Source organism: Lactuca saligna, chromosome 6 (genome assembly GCF_052625555.1).
Source record: "Lactuca saligna cultivar CGN05327 chromosome 6, ASM5262555v1, whole genome shotgun sequence".
Taxonomy (NCBI): domain Eukaryota; kingdom Viridiplantae; phylum Streptophyta; class Magnoliopsida; order Asterales; family Asteraceae; genus Lactuca; species Lactuca saligna.
The window spans coordinates 52,010,623-52,036,708 of NC_136422.1; the positions used below are offsets into that span (position 1 = coordinate 52,010,623).

Below are 26,086 nucleotides of genomic sequence, written 5' to 3' on the forward strand. Positions count from 1 at the left end.
AGATAAAAGTCAAAACATCACTTTCATGCAATACAACGATCTAATAATAATATAACTCCAGTTTGTCATTATTAAAAATGTAATGGTTTAAAGAAGCATATTGACCTAAAAAAACCTGATTTAATGCAATACAACGATCTAATGAGTAATATATTTAAGCACTTCCATTCGTATAAAAGATTAGCCTCTAGAGCTATACAGCTATACTACTTGTAATTAAAGATAGAAATGTGTTTTATCCTACAATGTCATGTATCCTTAATTAAATCACTGCTTACATTGTTTACTAACCTATTTATATTTAATTAGTTTATTATTCATTTCAACAAAATGGTAATAAATCACGGTTTCTTTATCACCACATGCACAACATACACAAACAGGTCATCTAAAGTCTCAGTTATCAACATGGAAAACTCAACGATCAACACAGTAACAAACTTAAAATAAAGTCATCATTAAAAAGAAGAATGACCTATAAACTTATCATTTCCAAAAAGAAGATTTCGATAAATGCCCTGTCACTGAAGTTGCCAATTAATCTAACTAAAATCGTTACGTACCACCAACTCAAATAGTAACATTTCCAGCCAAAACAACCCCATTTCACCAAACTATCACATCCATCCACCCCCATAAAACCCCTACATGCCACACACCACGCTCACCTCCATCTCACATTTTCAAGATCTCACCTTTCACTTTCTTGAAAAATGTCTACAAATCTTCAATCATCTCCTATATGCAAACTCTTGCTACTATTCATCCTTCAATGCATCATCACCACCACCACCGTAGCTCAAGCTCCGGCGCCAGCACCATCAGGCCCCACCAACATCACCAAGATCCTTGAAAAAGCCGGCCAATTCACCACCCTCATTCGCCTCTTTAAACTTACACAAGTGGGTGATCAAATCAACACACAACTCAATAACTCCAACCAGGGAATGACAGTGTTTGCTCCAACTGATAATGCTTTCTCTGCCCTCAAATCCGGAACCCTAAATTCTCTCTCTGATCAACAGAAAGTTCAGTTGTTGCAGTTTCATGTCCTTCCGCAGTACCTCACGACTTCACAGTTTCAGACTATTAGTAATCCGTTAAGAACACAGGCCGGAGACAGTGCCAGCAATAAGTTTCCGTTGAATATAACCAGCTCCGGCAACCAAGTGAATGTGACAACCGGTGTGATGGATACGACGGTGTCCAATACTCTCTACACTGACGGTTCACTTGCCGTGTATCAAGTGGACCAAGTGTTGTTACCCATGAGCATGTTTGGTCCACAGTCTCCGGCTCCGGCTCCGGCACCTGCAAAAAAGAAGAAATCTGGCGCTGATGACGATACTCCGGCAACTGATGATAGTTCTCCTAGCGCTGATGCCTCCGGTGCGGTTGGTTTTGGCGGGCATGTGCGTGGCTTGATCGTGGGGTCCGTTGGAGTGATCTTGTTCATCGCCTTGATCTGTTTGTGAAAATAAACGGGGAAGATGATGACTGATCGGAAGAAGGAATTGGGCCTACTTTTGGAATGATTTTTTTTACTAAGGTGACATGGGTTAATGTGGTTATATAGTGCGATGCGTGCTTTTTGAATAATTACAACCTATGTCATCCATTTTGTCATTGAATTTTACTCGGTATGTATTATGTACGATTAATTGAAGTTCAGAGATTTTTTTTTCGTTTTCAGTTGTTGGTCTTTATCAAAATATGTATGTATTTTCAGTATTTTTTTAAAGAAAAGCTAAAACATGTATGTGTTTGATGATCGGGTGCTCCTTTCTATGCAAAAATTATAGAAGGAAAAGATTGAGGCATTAAGATGGAATCAAGAAACGCCGGCAATGCTCTCTGTCGCCAATAGTACTTAGATGTTGAGGGTAAAGGTATTGCTGCTAAAGTATATTTTTTTTTATTTAACAATAAAATTATAAAAAAACAATACAACATATATAAAAACTGTCACGAAGCTTAATTTTGCAAAATTGTTTGAAACATTAACTACATTTAATACTAACTCAAATAAAACATTTCATAAATCCTTAAAAAATAGCTACTCGTCCTCGTCACTCCCCTCATTTTCATTTCGCGACGGCAATGATCGAAATTAGTCTTCGAGTGTCGCACAATAGGCCTAGTCTTTTAGCATTGTTTGCAGCATTTCAAACTGCAAAGAAAACAAAATATATTACCAACATATCATAATAGAATTATACTTTCCAAAAATTACCAAAATACAAAATACTAACATATCAAACTATAATCAACATATAATTATACCATTCTACTTTCCAAATACACTTAAACATACATCATACACAATATTGCATATATATTATAGCATGGTACTTTTTTTTCAATTTTCGATTATAACATTGTATTTTTAAAAAATTACCAAACTATAAAATTTCTTTTAGAACATTGTAAAGTACAAACTATTTTTTTTTTTTTCCATTATAACATTGTACTTTCTAAGTTGCATACAAATAAACAAACTTTTTTTTTTTCATTTTTCCCATTATAGCATTGTACTTTCCAAGTTGCATACAAATATACAAACTTTTTTTTTCATTTATTTCCAATATAGCATTGTACTTCCCAAATTACGTAACTATTTTTTCCATTATAGAATTGTATTTTCCACAAAAGACCTTGATACATATATACATACCTTACATACATAAATACACACATTATACATACAAATACCATTAAACATACATATTGCATATTCAATATAGCATCATAATTTTTTTTTTCATTCTTTCCATTATTGCATCCTACTCTTTTTTCAATTATATATATATATATATATATATATATATATATATATATATATATATATATATATATATATATTCATTAAACATACAGTTTTCCATACATCATACACATTACAATATAGAGAAAATACACTTAAACATATATCCTACACATATTATGTCACAACTAGCATTTTACAGCTACGTTTCCTATCCATGTACAAACAGTTTCTTTGTGTAACTAAGAGACACTATGTGTAGTATAAGTTAATTTCAATACTATACAAGTTTATACATCCAAAATTTTGTTTCAAGGCGAAACTTCCTCGTATAGCCCAAAAACCTAACCTAATATGCTATGATCCCTCAACTTTAGGCTTTAACCGAAGTTTTCTCGGTCCAAACCTCTTAATGGATCAAAATTTTCTTATTGGGCCCTAATGAGCCGATAACCTCTCAACTTGGTTCTTTTGGGCCGAAAACCCACCATTGGGCTATAGTTGACCCAAAAACCTTTATTTAATACCGTATTGGGCCACAAGACCCTTATTGGGCAGTGACAATTCTTATTAGGCTTTAATGGGTCGCATTTTATTATTAAACCTTCTAATGGGTCCTATTGGGATAAACAACCTACCACTTATTTCTATTGGACTGAAAACCCATATGTGGACCCTAATGGGTCAAAAATCTTTATTGGGCCTAGTCCATTTACTTTGGAGCTATTATGGGGCTGAAACCTTCCTTGGGCCCAAGCCAAGCCCAAGAACACGAAAACTCCTAATGGGCTTGATGTGTTTTCGGCTATTCATGAAAAACGAAACCCAATCCCTTTTCCCTCCTAGGTCTGATCGGTCTTCATGTGTATATATATATATATATATATATATATATATATATATATATATATATATATATATATATATATATATATATATATATATATAAAGGGAAAGAGTACATTAGATAAAAATGAAGCCACCTCAAGTTTACATCTCTTACAACCATGCATTACCCTCCATGCATCTAGGCATGAAGGATTTGTCCAGCATATTCCTACACACTTATCTCTCTCCTCTCTTTCTCTATATGCGGCGGAACACACCACCACCATCCTCACTTCATTTCATTTTTCAACTCTCACTCTGTCTCATTTCTTCTTAACTCTTAAAATTTAATCATCCCATTCCTCTATAAGTTATGAGTTGTGAGTGTGTGTTCAAGAAGGTTTCTTCGAAGATCATTAACTTGGTAAGTTCATAATCACACTCAAGTTTTTTTACTTCATCTTATATTAAGATTATCCCTCAAACTACTCTATTTTCGTGCATATGCTTCTCTAGAGCCCCTCAACTTCAAAAACCTCTTCAAAGGAGCACTCTAGGCCGAAAACCACCTCCATCTTCCTCTTCAAACCGAAAAAGCCGCCAAGGTGAGATTCATACCCCTATTTTCGAACTTTTCTTTCTTTTGGTAGAGGATACAAGTCAAAGTCTTGTGTAAATCTTTGTATATTTGCTTGTATGTGCATGTGTTGTATGATATGTGTGTTAAATGTTGTGAAATCCATGCTAAGAGTCAAGAACTCGAGATTTTTGGTTAAATCCCAAGATGTTGGACTTAGTTAACATAAACTGTTGGTAAAAATAAAAAATTAGCTCCTAAATGAAACTTGTTTCACTTTATGCATGGTATATATCACAAAGAAGTCCAAGAATATGTTTTAAACATATTTTTGGCATAAGAACATGAAAAATGATAAAATATGGAAGTTTTCACTAATAAGGGGTCATTTTTGGCCATAAAACAACCAAGGGAGATTTTTTTACCATTTTAGTAAAATGGGCCTGTTTTTTAAATATGGATCATTTTTGAACATTTTGATAAACTTGGGCCTTTATTGAACAATTTAGTATAAAAGGGGCTAAAAATGGGATTTTTAATAAACTTGGGCCATTTTTGAGCATTTTAAGAAAAATGGACCTTAAATGAGTATTTTTGTAAATATATAGGTTATTTTTGGACAACTCTAGTAAAAATGGGCCATATTCGACATTCTTGATAATAACGGGCCATTATTGACACTTTAGATAATATTGGGCTATTTGTGAATACTTTAAATAAAAATGGGCCTCTTACAATAATTTGGCTAAAAATTAGACCCCATACGACAATTCTGTTTTTATTGGGCTTTAGATGACAAATTTTATGTTAATTGGGCCATTAGTGACAATAATAGTAACAATGTGATATTTTGACACCTTCGATAAAAATGATTATATTTTTATAACCTATGGTTTGTAGTAAAACATATACACTAGTAACATTATTTATAGCATTAAATAATGAAACTTAATGTTTGCGTAAATTCTGTTAAGGCTATTGTGAGACACTCTTTTATGGTACCCACTTAGTGTACATTGTAAGTCCTGTAGTTATAACCAGAGTTTCCTAGAGGGAGAACAGGAGTTTGTGTGTAGATCTATACGGGGGTGACGCCCCACACTTGAGTTGCTCAGTACAGCTACACATGTTAGTCTAAGGTATATCTTATCAGAAACTGACGCCTGAAGAACGTCAAGACAGACACTCCGCCATATTAGTATGGTTATAACGACTCACGTAGAGAATAACAATACTATTATAAGATTTACGCTGAATATACATACCACTCATTTTTTTTACAAAGTACAAACTTTGTGTCGACTATTTTGAGATTAGCCACACCACTCCGGTCTTAGGGTTTAAGGCCACAATTTCTCATAAAACAGAAAATACAGGATTTTATGGGAATCACTCTCTACACATTTTCAAACAAGTTAAACCAAGAATACACATGCAATTATACATGATTTGAAACAAGACTTACAAACTATGATTGGTTCCCATCTTCCCAGAGATCCATACTTCCCCAATCAGGGGAATGGGGGATGGCTTGAGGAAGAACTAGAGGAAGACCCAGAGGAGTTGGAAGTGGAGCCTAAAGCACCGGAGGTAGACTTTAAGGAGGGTAAGCTGGATGTTGGTTACGATGACATCGAGGAAGATGGCTCAGATACAGAGTCCGAAGTCATCAATCCGCTTTTCATGGCACGGGTGCCAGCGCATCGGATGGGCCCCAATGGCCCTACGCCTCCATGGGCTCACGACCTTTGGCAATGGAAAAGACATCAGGGGATTTTTCGATCTTAGCCATGGAGGGCCTGCGGACTGCACCCTCCCCGTGATGGTCAGGAGGACTCGAGATATCGACAATCATGTCCAGGACACCGCCGATCAGATGAACCAGATGAGGGCAGTCGTGGACGGACGAGAGGTAGACTTAGGAGGTAGTGAGAGACTACCAGGAGCGACATGTGGCATTAGAAGCCAAGATGTGTGTCACCAAGCGCCAGTTAGCCAGGCTCCAGTATCCACTTCATCATTAGCACCACCGGAGACCTCCCGCCGTGAGTAGGACCCATCTTATCCACCACTTTCTCCTGATGTGATCTCCTTTTCCTTTTTACTTTGTGTATGTAGGGTTAACCCCTCGATTAATTGATTACACTACTTGATGGGGTTATTATGCTATTTGACTTTTATCCCATGTATTGTAGGCCTTATAAAGGCCAAATTTCCACATAACATGTACTAAACTTTTATCAATAATGAAACAAGTGTGTGTTTTATTTGTGATGTTGTTATCAGCTATGTTTTCTATTCTCATTATTTCTTCACATTGTATGATTTCACTTATATGCACAAATCGAATCACTGCAACCGCTAGTCAATAATGGAATAAAAAACAATCATGTACTCACCATCCTTCTGCTCCATGACAGAAGATGCCTCAAATGTATGTTCCTAGAAACACCAACACGACAACACCGCCACCACCGTCTCCTCTGCCGGAGATAAACTCTGCGGCATTCCAGGCAGCAGTATCAGCTGCAGTTACTGCAGCATTGGCTCACATCCAGTACGGTAACAACGAGGGTGGCAATGGTCAGGGAACGGGAAGCTCCAACTATGGAGTCAATCAAGGACCTACAAGAACATGCACCTATAAAGATTTTACCAATGCGAAACCCAAAACTTTCAACGGAACCGGTGGAGTGGTAGCCTTAACACACTGGTTTGATAAAACTGAATCCATCTTTGAAATTTGTGATTTTCCGGAAGAAAGCAATGTGAGGTTTGTTGCATGTACGTTTGCCGATCGGGCTTTACAATGGTGGAATGGCCATGTCAAGGCCTTAACTCTTGCAGTTGCATACGTTATGTCTTGGGAGGATCTCAAGACAATGATGTTGGGAGGATCTCACGACAACACCGCCACCACCGTCTTCTCTGCCGGAGATAAACTCTGTGGCATTCCAGGCAGTAGTATCAGCTGCAGTTACTGCAACATTGGCTCACATCCAGAACGGTAACAACGAGGGTGGCAATGGTCAGGGAACGGGAAGCTCCAACTATGGAGTCAATCAAGGACCTACAAGAACATGCACCTATAAAGATTTTACCAATGCGAAACCCAGAACTTTCAACGGAAACGGTGGAGTGGTACCCTTAACACGTTGGTTTGAGAAAACTGAATCCATCTTTGAAATTTGTGATTTTTCGGAAGAAAGCAATGTGAGGTTTGTTGCATGTACGTTTGCCGATCGGGCTTTACAATGGTAGAATGGACATGTCAAGGCCTTAACTCTTCCAGTTGCAAACGTTATGTCTTGGGAGGATCTCAAGACAATGATGTTGGTTGAGTACTGCCCTCATGGGGAATTACAAAAGCTTGAACAAGAACTCTGGAACCTTATTGTACAAAACTCTGATGTTGAAGCCTATATTGCTAGGTTGAGTGAGCTGTCACTCCTATGCCCAGTGATGATAACCTCCGAGGCAAGAAAATTGAACGCTTTATTTGGGGGTTAACTCCTCCAATTCAGGGAAACGTGATTGTTTCCAACCTTGAAATGTTCGATAGTGCAAAGCGCCTGGCGCAAAAGGTGTATGATCATAGGAACAAGAAGGGCACCAAGACTACAGATGCAGAGACCAAGAAGGAAGGCAGCAACAAGATGAATAAGGAAGTAAAAGAAAAGGGGGACAAGCTTCAGATTCTTCTAAGAAGCAGCAAACGGTAGTAGTTCACGTTGCTACCACTCAGGTCATACAAACCCCAGATGCAACCACTACAACCACCCCAGCACCTACAAGGCCCTATGCAGGCTCCCACCCAAAGTGTGACGAGTGTAGTGTCCATCATATCGGGGTGTGCAAGGACTTATAATGTACAAACTGCAATACAAAAGGGCATACTGCCCGGTATTGCAGAGTGCCTCCTCAACAAAACCACCCTCAACCCAACAATGTTGGGGCCAACCGCATGTGTTACGGATGTGGGGAGGCTGCCATATCAAGCGAAATTATCCAAAATCCAACAACAAGGGTGTCGGGGGATCCGGTAGGGTCCTAACATTGGGGCAGGGTAAGGCGGTACAAGATCCGATTGTAGTCACTAGTACATTTCCCCTCAACAACACTTACGCATGCATTTTATTCGATAGTGGGGTTGAGCGGAGTTTCATAAGTCATAAATTCAAACAACTACTAAATCAAAAACACAGAAAGCTAAGCGAAGCCTTCACGGTGGAGATGGCTAATGGGAAGACCAAAACAACCAAAGACATTTACATAGGTTGAACACTAACACTAAATAACCACTCATTTTCAATCGACCAGATGTCGGTTAATATTCGAAGTTTTGATGTGATTATCGGTATGGACTGATTAAGCCCCCACCATACCGATATTATGTGACACAAGAAGGCCGTTCGCCTTCATTTACCCATCAACAGAACATTAATTATTTACGGAGATAAACCTGGCGCAAACCTTCGTCTCATATCATGCATCAAGGCACAAAAGTGCCCGCACAAGAAAAATCATGTGTTTCTAGCCCACATGGTGGACAAACAGAAAGAGGAAAAGAACATCAACGATATTCCAGAGGTGTGCGACTTTCTAGAGGTATTTACAGAAGATCTCTCGTGGATACTAACCGAGAGACAGGTCGAATTTTGGATTGACCTGATACTTGGAGCCACATCAATTGCCAAGTCACCCTATAAGTTAGCCCCTGCGGAAATACAAGAGTTATCAAGGCAATTAAGCAAAATCCTAGACAAAGGATTTATAAGACTAAGCTTCTCATCTTGGGGAGCTCCGGTCTTGTTTGCCAAGAAGAAGGATGGATCTTTCATAATGTACATCGATTATCAGGAGTTAAACAAGCTCACTATCGTGAATCGATACCTGCTCCCTCAGATTGATGATCTATTCGACCATCTTCAAGGAGCCAGTTACTTTTCCAGGATAGATCTAAGGTCCAAATATCACCAACTACAGGTTCGAGAAAAAGATATCCCCAAAACTTCCTTCCGAACCTTCTACAGACATTTTGAGTTCGTGGTAATGCCTTTCGTTCTAACGAATGCACCTGCAACATTTATGGACCTCTTGAATCGAATCTACTGACCATTCCTCAACAACTTTGTAATCGTCTTCATCGATGACATACTCGTTTATTAATGAAGTAAAGAAGAACACAGTCAACATCTAAGGCAAGTCTTGGAAACTCTAAGGGCAGAGAAGGTGTACGCAAAATTCTCCAAATGCAAGTTTTGGATTCGCATGGTGGATTTCATGGGGAACATAGTCAGTGAAGAATGGATACATGTAGACCCATCTAAGATCAAAGCCATTGAGGGTTGGGCAACCCCAAGGACGCCAACGAAGATCAGGAAATTCTTGAGCCTCGCCAGTTATTACCGAAGGTTCATTCATAATTCTCCAAGATCGCCAAGCCCCTCACCGCTCTCACCCAAAAAGGCGTACCCTTTAACTGGGATGCAAAACAAGAAGTTTCTTTCCAAAATCTGAAGAAGGCCCTCTGCAGTGCTTCAGTCTTGACTCTGCCAATGAGAATGGAAGATTTTGTAGTGTATTGTGACGCTTCCAGCCAAGCTTTGGGTTGTGTACTAATGCAGCGTGGAAAGGTGATTGCGTATGCGTCCAGACAACTGAAAAGCTACGAGGTGAATTATACTACCCACGACCTCGAGCTAGCAGCAGTGGTCTTTGCTTTGAAAATTTGGAGGCACTATCTCTCTATGAGACAAAGTGCACAATTTACATAGACCATAAAAGTCTCCAACACATTCTAAACCAAAAGGAATTAAACATGAGGCAGCAAAGATGGGTCGAGCTGCTCAATGACTATCAATATAAGATCAAGTACCATCCCGACAAGGCTAACATGGTGGTCGATGCCTTAAGCAGAAAGGAATACTTGGGCCGCCAAGTAAAACATTGACAATGACCGTCCATTATCACTTGTCTTTACAAATCAAAGAGGCTCAACTAGAAGCCTTAAAGCAAGAGAACGCTGAAAATGAAGCTTTACGTGGGATGGACAAGAATCTCACAACCAAGGAGGACGAAGCACACTATCTCATGGACCGGATCTGGATCCCAAAATTTGGAGGGTTCAGAGATGTAGTCATGAATGACGCGCACAAGACATGGTAATCCATCCATCTGGGTTCTGATAAGATGTACCTGGATATCAAACAACAATATTGATGGTCGAACATGAAAATGGAGATTGCCACCTACATGAGCAAGTGCTTGGCTTGCACAATGGTTAAGGTAGAATATCATAAGCCCTCAGGATTATTACAAAAACCAGTGATACCCGAGTGGAAATGGGAACGAATAACCATGGATCTTATAACCAAATTGCCTCAATCGGTTGACAGTCTGGATACCATCTGGGTGATTATCGATCGGTTGACTAAATGCGCCCATTTCCTACCAATAAAAGAAATATATAAAATGGAGAGACTAACACGGATCTACATAAAGGAGGTGGTGAGACTTTATGGAGTGACGATATCTATCATCTCTGACCGAGATAGTAGATTCACCTCATGATCTTGGCAGTCACTCCAGAAAGCAATGGGAACCCAGCTTGATATGAGTATTGCCTACCACCCCCAGACCAACGGCCAAAGTGAGCGAACCATTCAAACACTAGAAGATATGCTCTGAGCTTGTGTGATAGATTTTAGCAAGGCATGGGATACTCACTTGCCGTTAATCGCAATCTCCTACAATAATATCTACCACACAAGCATTAAAGTCGCTCCCTTCGAAGCATTATACGGTCGAAAATGTAGATCACCTCTTTGTTGGGCTAAAGTAGGAGACACCCAACTGGAAAGGGGACAAGTACCAAACAGCACCCTCATAGGACCCGAGATCATTCGTGAAACAACTGAGAAAACTGTCCAAATCAGGGCACGACTCCAAGCATCTCGGGATAGACAGAAGAGCTACGCAGACAAAAGACGAAAGCAGTTGGAGTTCCAAGTAGGTGATCACGTGCTACTAAAATTCTCTCCTTGGAAAGGGATGATATGTTTTGGAAAGTGGGGAATGTTAAACCCATGATACATTGGACCATTCGAGATCCTTGCCTGGATCGGTCTGGTGGCTTACAAGCTATAACTACCATAAGAGGTCAGCAACGTACACCTCATCTTCCACGTGTCAAACCTGAAGAAATGCCTGTCGGACGAAACCCTCATTGTTCCACTCAAAAAGTTAGAGTCTAAGGAGAATCTCGTGTTCATTGAAGAACTAGTTGAAATCATGGACAGAGAATTAAAGCGCACAAAAAAAGTCACATTCTGATTGTGAAGGTTCGATGGAGCGCCAAACGCGAACCTGAATTCACATGGGAATGGGCTTGATCTGTTTCAGCCATTCATGAAAAACGAATCCCATTCCCTTTTCCCTCCTATGTCTAATCGGTCTTCATGTATATATAAAAAGAATACATTAGATAGAAATGATGCCGCCTCAATTTTACATCTCATACATCCATGCATTACCCTCCATGAAACTAGACATGAAGGATTTGTCCAAAATATTCCTATACACTTATCTCTCTCCTCTCTTTCTCTATATGAGGCCGAACACACCACCACTATCCTTACTTCATTTCATTTTTCAACTCTCACTCTATCTTATTTCCTCTCAACTCTCAAAATTTCTTCATCCTATTCCTCTATAAGTTGTGAGTTGTGAGTGTGTATTCAAGAAGGTGTCTTTAAAGATCATTAACTTGGTAAGTTCATATTCACACTCAAGTTGTTTTACTTCATCTTATATTAAGATTATCCCTCAAACTACTCTATTTTCGTGCATATGCTTCTCTAGAGCCCCTCAACTTCGAAAACCTCTTCAAGGGAGCACTCTACGTCGAAAACCACCTCCATCATCCTATTCAAACCGAAAAGCCCCCAAGGTGAGCTTCATACCCCTATTTTCGAACTTTTCTTTCTTTTGGGAGAGGATACAAGTCAATGTCTTGTGTAGATCTTTGTATATTTGCTTGTCAGTGCATGTGTTGTATGATATGTGTGTTAAATGTTGTGAAATCCATGCTAAGAGTCAAGAACTCAAGATTTTTGGTTAAATCCCAAGATGTTGGACTTAGTTAACATAAAATGTTGTTAAAAATAAAAACTAGCTCCTAAATGAAACTTGTTTCACTTGATACATGGTAAATAACACAAAATTAGTCCAAGAATATGTTTTGAACATATTTTTTGCATGAGAACCTGAAAATGAAAAAATATATGGAAGTTTTCACTAACAAGGGGCCATTTTCAGCCATAAAAACAACCAAGGGCCATTTTTGACCATTTTAGTAAAATGGGCCGAAAATGGGTCTGTTTGGTAAATATGGATCATTTTGAATATTTTGATAATCTTGGGCCTTTATTGAACATTTTAGTATAAAAGGGGTCGGAAATGGACTTTTTAATAAACTTGGGCCATTTTTGAGCATTTTAGTAAAAATGGGTCTTAAATGAATATTTTTGTATAAATGGGCTATTTTTGGACAACTCTAGTAAAAATGGGCCATATTCGACATTCTTGATAATAACGGACCATTATTGACACTTAGGTTAATACTGGGCCATTTGTGAATATTTTAAATAAAAAATGGCCTCTTATAATGATTTAAAAATTGGGCCCTATACGACAATTCTATTTTTATTGGGCTTTAGATGACAAAGTTTATGTTAATTGAGCCATTAGTGATAATAATAGTAACAATGTGATATTTTGACACCTTCGTTAAAAATGATTATATTTTTATCACCTATGGTTTGTAGGCAAAAATATACACTAGTAACATTATTTATAATGTTAAATAATGAAACTCAATGTTTGCATAAATTCTGTTAAGGCTCTTGTGAGACACTCCATCACTGGTACCCACTTAGTGTACGCTGTAAGTCCTTTAGTTATAACCAGAGTCTCCTGGAGGGAAAACGGAAGTTTGTGTAAAGATCTATATGGGGGTGTCTGCACATACCTGAGCTGCTCGCTACAGCTAAACAGGTCAGTCTAGGGTGACAAATATCTTCCTAGAAATGGACGCCTGAAGAACGTCAAGACAGGCACCCCGTCTTATTAGTATGATTAAAACGACTCACATAGAGAATAATAATACTATTATAAGATTTACACTGAATATACATACCACTCATTTTTTACAAAGTACAAACACCGTGTCAACTATTTTGTAACTAGCCACGTCACTCTAGTGTTAGGGTTTAAGGCTACAATTTCTCATAAAACAAAAAATATATGATTTTCCGGGAATCACTCTCTACATATTTTTAAATAAGTTAAACCAAGAATATACATGCAATTATACATGGTTTGAAACAAGACTTACAAACTATTTTTTTTTACAAGAAAATATTGGATTTTCTGGAGATTTACAAACTACTACAAAGTTTTCATACAAACATGCTCATAGACTCACCAACATTTTATATGTTGCTTTTCAAATAACTTGTATTTTCAAGAACACAGTGAGTCGATTCTTTACAGCTATTGACTTGAATGGATGTTGTATTTTGGTTTCATCATACATTTGTTATTTTGGGATGTAATTTTTATGAACAAACACATTGCTGTAAACCATGTATGTTGTTATCTTGAATGTATGATGATGATGGTGACTATGTTTCATTTATATACATTGTTATGAAATTACAAGATGAAGTCACCCACCCCGGACGTTTCCACCATTCTGGTTCATGGGTGTGACATATTACATATTCATTATAGCATCCTACTTTTTATTTTATTTTATTCCATTACAACATTGTTCTTTATAAAAAGGACATTGATACATATATACACACATTACATACATTATACATACAAATACAGTTAAACATGCCTCCTACATATATTGCATATTCATTATAGCATCATACATTTTTTTTTTATATTTTTTCCATTATAGCATCCTACTTTTTTTCATTTTTTCCATTCATATATAAACACATTACATATTAATATATACACATTGCATACATTTATGCATTCTATTTCATATGCTTACATCATACACATTACATACCTACATACAAAATGCATACAATATGAAGAACTAGATTAGAATACCTCATGAAATAGAATAGAACCTGTGGTGGAACGAAATCAGAATGGTGGTAGTGTTGTGGGGATGGTAAAAAAATCTGGCAGCTTTGGTGGTGGTGATGACAATCTGAAATTAAAGGTCAACAAAGCTTAATACACAAAATCAAACACACAAATCACTCGAGAGTCACTTAGATAGCTAATGGACAGAAGAATCACTGATAATGAAGGTTGTGATAGAAAAAAAGTCGACAAAATCTGACAGTTATAGGCGTCGTCGGTGTTGATACTTCTATCAGGATGGCTTTTTGCGGCGACAGGTGACTATTTGTCGCAACAATAGGGTTTTAACAGCGACAATAGAGCTTTTTGTGGAGACGTGTGTTGTGTTCACTGGCACCTATGCCAATAACTATAGAGTTTTGTTGATCAACCTTACCCATTATATTTGTCATTGATGTTGCCACCTTTGATTTCTTTGTTCACAACATTTGTATGAGACGATCAATTCATCCTTCATGAGACTTAAGTACTCATTTTCTATGGGTACAACTCATAGTTACGACGTCACCTTGGTTGGTTGGGGATTTGCATTGTTATTAGATTTGGTTGTCTACCATTCTAGATAGTCACCCGTCGCTGGGTTTTTTGGTTGGGGATTTGCATAGTTATTAGATTTGGTTGAGGATTTGCATTGTTATTAGATTTGGTTGGTTGGGGATTTGCATAGTTAAGACAATGTCAATTTTTCCATTCAAGAAAAAAAGAGTAACAATGTAAATTTTGGTTCAACGAGAATTCTGGAATCGAAGATTGGGTAATGCTCTAGAGACAATCCTTAAAAAGCTACGAACACTAGATAATCTAGGTATTTACAACCATTTTTGTTACTCATGCATTCGAGAAAAACAAATTAGAGAACCACTTATTATTACCTTTACAAAAATGGTTGAATGATTTGAATTAATTCACGTGGATATTGAGGGTCATTACCAACATGCTTCGTTAGATAGCTTTCATTATTTTTTTCTATAGTTAATGATCATAGTCGTGGAGTTTAGGTATACAAAATGAAAAGTAAATAAAAAGATGCACGTTTTCTCACATTGTTTTACAACATGAGTTTGGGTATACAAAATGAATAGTAAATCAAAGATGCACATTTTATCACATTGTTTTACTACATGATTTACACTTAGTTTAACAAATAAAAAGACTACAAACTAATAATTGTTCAGAGTTTAAATCTATATGTTGGAATTATTCATGGAACATGGTATTCTATTAGAAACATTGTATCCTTACACGCCACAGCATAATGATTTGGTAGAACACACGCATAGACATATACTTGAGGTGGCTAGAGCACTAAGATTTCAATCACCCCTTCCAATAGAATTTTGGTGTGATTATGTACTCACAACTTCTTACATAATAAAAAAACTATTGTCTCAATTTTTTGAGAAAGGAAAACCCACAAAACATTGTTAGGGTTAATGTCACACCCCCGGTTGGTAGGTGGCGGAAACGATGGGTTGTGCGACATAGTCATGGATTACAGTTATTGAACAATACAAAATATAAACTTCTTTTATTATCGAAATAAATTTTACATTGGCGTTGTCTAAAAGTACATTATCGAAAATTAAATGCATGCGGAATACAATGCAAATATCAAAAGTTCAAGAGGTCTTCAACATGCATGTTCTTCTAATTTCTTATGATCCTAAGAATACATGTGTTTTAAAGATACATAAACATAAAGTTGATGAATTCTACATGTTTTAACACATTGTACTTTTATAACCAAAAATATTTTTATAAAATTTTGACTGGTTAACCAGCTTTTATAAAAAGTGTACTTTTTCTAACCAGAAAGTATAAAAATAAAGAGTATAAGTACTTACCTTACTTATGTGTATACATGCTTGTAACCCTATACTCGTGTGTGTAGTGTTTACGTCTATGTGACTTAAGTCTTTTAAAGCTTGTAATGTCGTACAAGTGAGTGTACTATTTATATCGATTAAGTTATGAAATGAAAGTTTGTAAACAATAAAAGTTTGTGTCATATATTATTATGTATTTATTTTACTTAAATAGTATGTCGACACTTATCTTTTGTTACAAGTGTGATTACATGTCATAAACTTTAAGTAAATAAAGTTACTAGACTAATCCTTGATTCGTTCGGTCCAAACCGTTAAACCGTTATATAAGTGTGATTACCCGTCTTAAACTTTAAGGTATAAAATTAGAAGAATAATTGTTCATTCGTTGACTCGAGACCATCCTATAAATGTGATTACCCATCTTAAACTTTAAGTTATAAAGTTTACAAGATTTATTGTTCGTTTGTCGTTTAGAAACTATACTTTAGTTTTTTGACAATATTTAGGCAGCATAATGATTGTATTTTGACCAAAACCAGGTTTTACCCAAAGTGAAACCAACAAAACGAGGTTTACTAGATTTTATTGTTCGTTTGTTCTTTAAGTGTGATTACACGTCTTAAACTTTAAGTTATAAAATTACTAGACTAACTGTTTATTTGTTCTATCCAAACCGTCGTATAAGTGTGATTACCCGTCTTAAACTTTAAGTTATAAAGTTTAATAGATTTATTGTCCGTTTGTCGTTTAAAAACTATACTTTAGTTTTTTGATGATATTTGGGCAACATAACAATTGGATTTTGACCAAAAGTAGGTTTTACCCAAAATGAAACCAACAAAACTAAAGGGTTGTACAAGTTTGAAAAACAGTAAATATATAATTTATAACTAAAAAAAACATTAAACCACTTTTATGATTGTTACGTTTACAAACAATAAAAATAACTATTATTGTTTATAAATATAATAAAAAGAGACATCTCTAAAAAAAAAAAAAAAAAAAAAAAAAAAAAAAAAAAACCGTATGTGTGTGTTTAGATGCGGAAAATTAGTCGTTTTCTGGAAAAAATTTCCGAGAAAAATGAGAATTTTGAAAATGCATTTAGTTCGTCTATTTTTCTAAATTTTTTTATGGAAAATAAAATTTTTCCATTTCTAAAATTACAAAGAAGTTGAAATTTTTAGAAAACCGATAATCATTGTTTTCCATATTTTCTAATTCCAATTTTTTTCTAAAATATAAATACACACCCACTCTTACCCCATTCACCTCTGCCTAACATTGCCTTAACACCTCCAACCCATCACACCCCTACCTATACACACTCACTACCAAACCCACCCCCACCCCCTACACACACCAATCCCCATAAACACACATACATGCGTACACACCCACACCAACCCCCACAAACACATACACACATAAACCCACAAACATACACACACAACCAAACAAACACACCAACCCCAAAAAACACAGACCCCATCCGACTCGAAGATCTAAGCTCCTGGGACCCTCTGAGCACGTAAAGTTGCTAACTTCACGTGTAACTAAAAATGAATGAAGCTTTTTCTCTCAAACTCTACTTTAATCGGAAAAACTCATCCGACTCGCCGAGTTGTATGAACAACTCGTTGAGTCTAAGGCAATCTTCATCGGACTCGCCGAGTTGCTCATCCAACTCGTCGAGTACATGGCTATCTTCATATGACTCGCCGAGTCACCCTTGCGACTCGCTGAGTCCATTCAGTCCTTTTTCCATACATACTTGATTTGAGCCATGCAGCGACTCCAAATCACAGATCCAAGCTTCTAGGGCATGCTTATCATGTAAAGTTGCAAACTTTACGTGCATGCATGGCTTTAAAGGCTTCAAATGCAAAATATAGGCTCTTAATTGGGTTCCAAGCTCAAAAGGAACCTCAATCACGACCATAATTGAAACTTTACACTTCTAGAATGCAATGAGGGTCCAGATCTGAAGTGTAACCCGATCATCAGGCTTTATCACAAAGGATTTGGGGTTTTTGGACTTAAAAGCAACAATTTGGGGACAAACAAGATCTACTAGATCAATAAGCAAGATGGAGACTTTATTACCAGAAAAATGACCACAAGTGAGTGTGTTCTGGATCTACTTCCTCTTCCTTGAACTCTTCAACCTTCTCCTTCTTCTACTTGCTCCAAAATTTCCTTCACAAAGTAACAATCACCCACACACTCTTTAAGGGGGCTAGGGTTCGGTAAAGGATGCTCTGAGGGTGATGGAGGCGAGGTTGGGGCGCATTAATGCGTTTAAATAGGGTGCAAACCCTTAAAATTAGGGCTTCATCCAGACAGGCGGACTCGCCGAGTCCTAGCGTATGGACTCGTCGAGTAGCTAACTCAATTTGCATGATCATCCCATCTCTACTTGACGAGTCGGCTATAGACTCGTCGAGTACCCCTTAAGAAATGAAAATACTTTATTTAAATCACATATCAGAAATGAGGCGTTACATTACACACACACAACCAACACCACTACCACAATCACCATCACCACTACCACTCTCCCATCATTAGTACCACCGTTGCCATCACCACCACTACCACAATTGTCACCAGCACTATCATCACCACCACTCCGCCACCCCGTTGCCATCGCTGCCACCACCACTACCATCGCAATCATCGACACCACCACTGCCCCTTGCCCCCCCACCACTGCCATTATCCCCACATCCACCCTACCACAAGCACTATTTTCTAAAAATAAAAATCGATAGAAAAATATACATCTAAACACGTTTTCGAATTTTCTAAAACTGAAAATGAAAAACGAATAAGTTTTAACTAAACGTGTTTTCTAAATTTTCCAATGAAAACTGAAAACGGAAAACAAAAACTGAAAAAGTAAAACAAAAAACGAAAAATGAAAGTTGTTTTTCCGTAAGTAAACGCAACCTATATTATTGCTATATTGACAAAAAAAATGTCATTTTGTTTGTTTTTTTTGTTTTTGTTTGTTTGTTTGTTTGTTTGTTTGTTTTTTTTTTTTTTTTTTTTTGGTTTTTGTTTTTTTGCAATTTAACCATTGAAATTGGTAAATACTTGCAAAATAATCACTGGAACCGGTTAGTACCGGTTTGAAGGGTTAAATTGCAAGGAAAAAAAAATCATGAATGATTTTTTCGTTAATAAGATTAAAATTTAAGGACATACTTTAATTATTTTTATATATACTAATTTTATTTGAAGAAAACTTGTATTTAATTATTAGAAAACTAAAAATAAAGACAATTTTTTTTATTATTAAAAAACACAATAATGATAATTTATGTCATTTTTGGAATGTTTTATGATTCTGTTTAATCATTACTACAATCATAAAAATATCATCTATATCCTATATAACTTAATAGGACCTTGTTGGTTTGTCATAAGAAGTACATTTCTACACCAAATGGTACTTCATTGTTAAATTTTTGGGTCTTAGATGTAAAACGTTTACCATAAAACTACCATTTAACGAAGATCATTTCACAATCGAGTGACACCTTAGAAAATAAAGACTTACTAGAGGTTGTTATTCCTAAATAGGGCTTCATTATACGCTATGTGGCCTAGAAACACACTTCTTACAACAAATCAACAAAAATCCGTTTTTGTGTTCAATAATGCCCCGTATTTGTAAAAAAAATCATCTTAACATTTTATCAGGTTTTGCACCTTCTTAGCCGGTCACCATTGCCGTAGATGCCCTCATTTTTACACATCACCACCACCACACTTTTTCATCGCCACCACCCTTTGCCACCAACAACACCATCTTCACCCAAAACACTAGTAACCCCCATCAACACTATCTCCGACCCACATCTTAAGAGGGTGACCGACTAAGAGGGTAGAAAACCTAATGAAATATTAAAATGATTTTTTTGACAAATATGAAACATTCTTGAGCACAAAAAACGGACTTTTGTTTATGTGTCATAAGAAGTGTGTTTGTAGGCCACATAGTGTGTATAATGAAGCTTTATTTAGGAATAATAGTCTCTGATAAGCCTTTATTTTCTGAGATATAATTCGATTGTGAAATGATCTTCGGCAAGTGGTAGTTTTATGATAAACGTTTTACACTCAAGACCTAAAAATTCAACAATGAAGTAGCATTTAGCCAATAATTACACTTCTTATCGAGAAATCAACAAGGTCATCTTAAGTTATATAGGATATATATGATATCTTTATGATTGTAGTGATAATATTTATTAAAGAGAATTATAAAAAATTCCAAAAATGATATATACATTATCATTATTGTGTTTTTTAATAAAAAATTATCTTTATTTTGAGTTTTTTTTTTTTTTTTTTTTTTTTTTTTTTTTTTTTTTTTTTTTTTAAATATATATGAGTTGTCTTCAAATAATTTTAGTATATATAAAAGAGAAAATCTTCAGGAAAATCCTTAAACTTTAATTTTATTAATAAAAAAATCATACATGATTTTTTTTTTTGTTTGCAATTTAACCCTTAAAACCGGTACTAACCGGTTCCAAAAGTTTATATAAACATAAAGACGAGTTGTGCATGTATTCTCTCCCAAAAACATAAAAAGCTAAAATGGGGCTGTAGAACTCACGCTTGAAGCGTATGGAGTTTTCATTAATGAGACAAGGTACCGGTTACGTTTTCTAACTTTCAAATGGAAAGCTTTTCTAACGAACCGATGCCATAGGCTTGTAGATCGTGTTGACAAGAATTAGAAGAAGTGTTTGTTAGGCTGATCGGAACTGCCGGAAAAATCGCTGAAAACGAGCCGGAGCTTCGCCATCGACGGAGGTGCGTGGCTTCTGAAATAGAAAACAACTCCTGAATCTTTGAATTACCATTTAATTTTTCTTGGTTGTTATTGAATCTTCGATTTGATGGGTTCTGCTAAACAATAATAAAAAGAAATTATCTTTTAAAATATTGTGATATTTAAAATATTTAATAGTATGATCTGAAGTTGTCAACTCATCTTGATCGTATGATCCTAGTACGGAAAATGAGCGGATCATATCTCGGTAAGATCGCAAGTAAGATTGTAAGATCGTAGACTCAGGATTCGATCCGATCCTACTCTCCCTTGATTTTTTTTTTAAATTAAAAAAAAGTTTTATAACATTTTGAATTTACCACTTTATGACTTTTACACTTTATCGGTTTACCATTTACTCTTTTTTTATTGTGACTAATGTTAAGAAATCTTTATAGGTTTTGAACGAAAAACTGAATGTTGAAGATACTTTTCATGTTTTGAACTAATACATTATTATTATTATTATTATTATTTTGTGGGGATCTTAGGATTTCGATTTCATCTTGTAAACCCAAAAACAATCTTCATATAGATGTGGATCTTGACAACATTGGTATGATCAATTTATTACCCATTGAGCATTTAATATTTAAAAAAATTTCATATATGGTTTTTACAAAAACAAAAACTACTAATTTGTCGTACATGATTAATATATTTTAAAGTGCATTGTCGTTTACACCTTTTAAACCTCGTGGTTGAATGTTTGTTTGGTTGTATTCGTTTAATTTATTGTAATTTATAATTTTGTGCCATTTTGTATTTGTAATTGTTAATAGATAGTTTTTCCAATTATATGTTTTGATATTCTATGTAAAAGTATTAGAATAGTTTTTCTCCTAGTTTTATTATGAAACAAAGAACACAATTAATTGGAAGACTTTATGTCCATGGAGAAAACACTAATCAGCAACCCAAGGATCAGTCCAACATCGTCCAACGAACTGATGAAGTATTAGAACATCCAACTTTGGTAGGCTTGCAGACTCTTAGCCCAACTAAGGGTTCAACCTATTTTTATGTTTTTTTATCCACACCTGAAATTTTGAAGAAATAATTTCGTCTCTCGTTTTTGAACAATCGGTTTTTATGTTGGGCTTATAAAAATTGAGCATAGACTTCGGCTGTTCGGCATGACAATGCATGTATTTTTATTTTATTTTCTTATGTGTTAATTTTAATCGTATGCATTATTGTATAGTTTCGATTATTGAAATCTCAAAAATAAAATATAAAATTCAGTTCTATAAAAAAATATTTATTAATTAAAACTCTGAAAATCTAATATATATATATATATATATATATATATATATATATATATATATATATATATATATATATATATATATTATTTTTGGGTTACCTTTGTGAACATTGCTTTACTATGATTGATTGTAATTTTTTTAATTGTTTTCAACCGTCATTGTAACCAATAAAAATAGGATCAGTGTATTCTCCACCACTTCATTTATACGAAACTCACTTGATCCTGCAACTTCTGGAACCTTTCTCCACCGCCTCAGACTGTCTCCACCTCTTACCTCCTACATATGATCCACCTTCTCTGTTTATTCTCCCTTTACCCCGGTAGTCGGTGTGCGGTCGTGTCATATGCGATTTTTATTAGGGGAAGCAGTGACCGGAGGTTCCCCTGCATATCCTCCAGTTGCATCCAAAATGGCACACTGATGTCGTCAACGAACTGCTATCAAAGGATCCGACCAACCCATAATTGGACCAGCCAAGTTAGATCAGTCATGGGGTTAGTTTAACTCTTTGACGGTTAGTACACCATCATCAGATACTTATCCATCTTTTTCCTTCGTCTTTCGTCGGTTATAGTCCTGGTGATGGAACGTTGTCTCCAAAGCCTGCTGCAACGAGTTGTTGAAGGAGGGATTGGGGTGAGCTACTCGGCGAATTTGGAATGGTTTGCCATAATCTTCCTTCGTTTGGGTTTCGATTTTATTTATTTATTTTTTATTTTTTTAATATTTTATTTGGTATTGAGGCGATGATGTTTTCGATTTGTGAAAAAAATCCCAACTTCAATTATTGAGCATCGGGTCCAGTCGATTATCTGGTATGTTGTGATATTTCAAATTTTCAGTTTTGGGTAATAACGATGATCATAATTTTGAAAGGGTTTTTGATATTTTTAACAGCTTGCCATGATTAATCTTGTTTTCTTTGATTGAGGGATATATTCACCTTGATTTGTTTTTCTGTTGCCAAAATTTGAGTTGTCGCCTGAAATTGTGTTCGTATGGTTTAAGGTTTGTGTGTGTCACACCCCCGAACCGTCAGGAAAACAACGGCGGAAACGTTCGGGAGCGGCGACGTCATACGTAGTATCACAACAATCGTATCATAACAATCAAAGTAAACACAACCATTACATTACAATATGAATATTTACATCTGTTGAAAACATAGTTTGTACATAACATTATATAACAAAAGATAAAGACGAGACTCCAAAAATGCTCCGTCTTCTCTAAAAGCTAGCAATGTACCTGCCTATCGTTGTCCTGAGAATACACACGGTTTTGAAAATGTATCAGCATAAAGCTGGTGAGTTCATAAGCATGTTTTTGTAAATTTGTATAAATGTTTTCTTTCCATTATAAGTACATATCGTTTGTATCGAAAACCGTTGCTACCAAGTTCTAAAATATGTACGCATGTTTACCAAGAAAATATATTTTTTTAACATGTTTGTTGTTTTCGGTATGAAAGGTACGTTCTGTTTGAAAACCCTCGCTACGACCAGTATGAATGTATGATCGTTTGGAAACCCTGGTTACCACCAATATGTATAGTAGTTTTATTTCTTAAAATAAAACTATAGATTTTGTCCCTGGAATACCCTCCAGTAAGTAGATAAGTAGTTTTATTACTTAAAATAAAACTGTATAAGAAAGAAATCCCGTAAAAATGGTTAGTTTATACTTATTGTGAGTCGTATAACCATGTTAATCTGACTGATAACCTCCTCGACATTTCTTCAGGCGTCGCACGATTACAAAATTTGTCACCCCAGACGTGCCCGCCTAACTATAGCTAACAGTTCAGGTGTGGGATTGTCGTTCCCGAATAGATCTATTCACAAATTTCACGCTCTCCCTACAGGAGACTCTGGTTATACTACCGGTGAGGATTTATTGGTACCCCGAGGGGCAAAACGAAGATAGTCTCACAATCCTGTATTAACTAGTTTACGTGTTTGTTCGGTTGTTCTCGAGTTCGAAATCGTTTGTAACGGTGTAGAGTATAAATAATTATACATAAAATAATTATTTAGCATAATACTCTATTTTTGTATTCGTAGTAATGGATAAACTAAATCTGACATAGTTTATATGTTTGACTTTGCATAAAGTTTGAACCTGCAAGACTGGTAATGAAATCCCAAACTATACCTATTATAGTTTGAATGGTTGTTACGTTCGTGTATGGTTTTGAAAACTATGCAATTATGAATTGAAAACATCCCTTATGCTCCGCATAATACAAAAGGGATAATTGTATCTAAACGTTTGATAGAAAAGCATTGTAATTGCATCAGTTTTTAAGTTATAAAAACCTTTATGTTTAGCTTGTATCCCCTCTGAAAACATGAAAAACTCGGAAAAGTGTAAAGGTATAAACTCACTGTTTAACGTAGGATTCGAGTGTGCGATCGATATGAGTGCTGAGTGTCAACGGATGTTCTGAATGCAAGTAGACCCTATTAATCATATGGTAACACATATACGTATTAGATTAGGGTATTTCATGACTAATCATGATAGGAAACCACCCTAAGGTCTTGGGAATGCTTGTACTATCTGTTCTAGGTTCCACACGTAGTGATCCTTGCAAGTTTAAGGCCAAATATGAGCATTAGAGTGGGTGTATGGCCATAAAAGTGAGTGTGCGTCCAGGGAGTGCGGCCAGACTTGTGTATGCGGCTGCACACAGGAGTGTGCGGCCGTACAGAGGGTGTTTGCGGCTGTACACAGGAGTGTGCGGTCGTACACTCCTCATTTGTGTCCGAAATGTCGATTTTGAGGTGTTTTCGAGGTGTTCTTGTGCAAATACCAAGTCCTATTACTAAATGAAGGCCAAAACTCCTCACTTTGGAGAGTTTAGTGTGTGTGCGGCCGTACACCTTCAAAGGATGAAGAACACGAAGAACACTATGAGTTTTAGGCTTAGATTTAAGTGTCTTACCACTATAACAAGCTGAATGATGAAGTAGTTCACGTTTTTGAGTCCTTAAAGGTGTTCTTGGATGAAGCTTTTAGAGAGAGAAGATAGATAGAGAGAGAGAGAGTAGTGTGCAGACAAAGAAGAAAAGTGGTTGAAAGGGGGTTCTCTACTATATATAGGGTCAGGTGTGTGGATGGGGGAGTGTATGTGGCTGGGTGTGTGGTTGGCTGGCCACACACTCGGGTGTGCAGCCGCACACACCTTCCTTAGTGTGATTGGCTCGATTTTGTGATGCTACACACTTTCTAACCCTTCTTAAGACTCATATCTATGATATACTAAGCCTAAAGCACTCATATGGACCTAAAATTTTGCTAAGAGATGATAAGTTCGAGATAAATATTGATATACGAATCAATTGCACATGATAAAAGTTTCGGGTTGTCACAGTGTGTTACGTTGGTCTGATTTGAAAAGGGTAGATGGTGATCAAAATAGAGAAAAACATTGCACCTTAGTACTGGACAATACATTGATTTCATTGGACTAAAATTTCTAGCTTCTAGTTGTTCTTTACAATTTCCAGTTAAATTTATGTTTATAATATCTTCTTATGTTTGTAGATGGATGAGTTACCATGCTTTACAGCTGTAATAATAGCCTTACATTCATCCACCTATGGTCCTAATGATTCCAAAAAATTCCAAATTTTGGCAGAAGAGGTAACAAAGTACCAAATTAGTTTTTAATATATACTGATTGTCCATTTAGTTGATAAAACAAGTAGTTATTGAGTTCTAAATGTAGTTTTCACTTACACACTATAATTTCTATGGGTTAACAGCAACAACTTTTAACTAACT

General features: G+C 36.1%; 1 protein-coding gene across 1 annotated transcript; it reads left to right on the forward strand.

The window, feature by feature from the left end:
- Positions 1 to 647: 647 nt before the first annotated feature.
- LOC145002126 (fasciclin-like arabinogalactan protein 11) lies at positions 648 to 1,692 on the forward strand. Its single transcript, XM_078961419.1, has one exon. The coding sequence runs from the start codon at positions 714 to 716 to the stop codon at positions 1,473 to 1,475; it is 762 nt and encodes a 253-aa protein (XP_078817545.1). The 5' UTR covers positions 648 to 713; the 3' UTR covers positions 1,476 to 1,692.
- The last annotated feature ends 24,394 nt before the right edge of the window (positions 1,693 to 26,086 follow it).

What these genes read in the sequence shown, in the direction of transcription:
- LOC145002126 (XM_078961419.1), top strand. Translation starts at nt 714, where the DNA reads ATGTCTACAAATCTTCAATCATCTCCTATATGCAAACTCTTGCTACTA.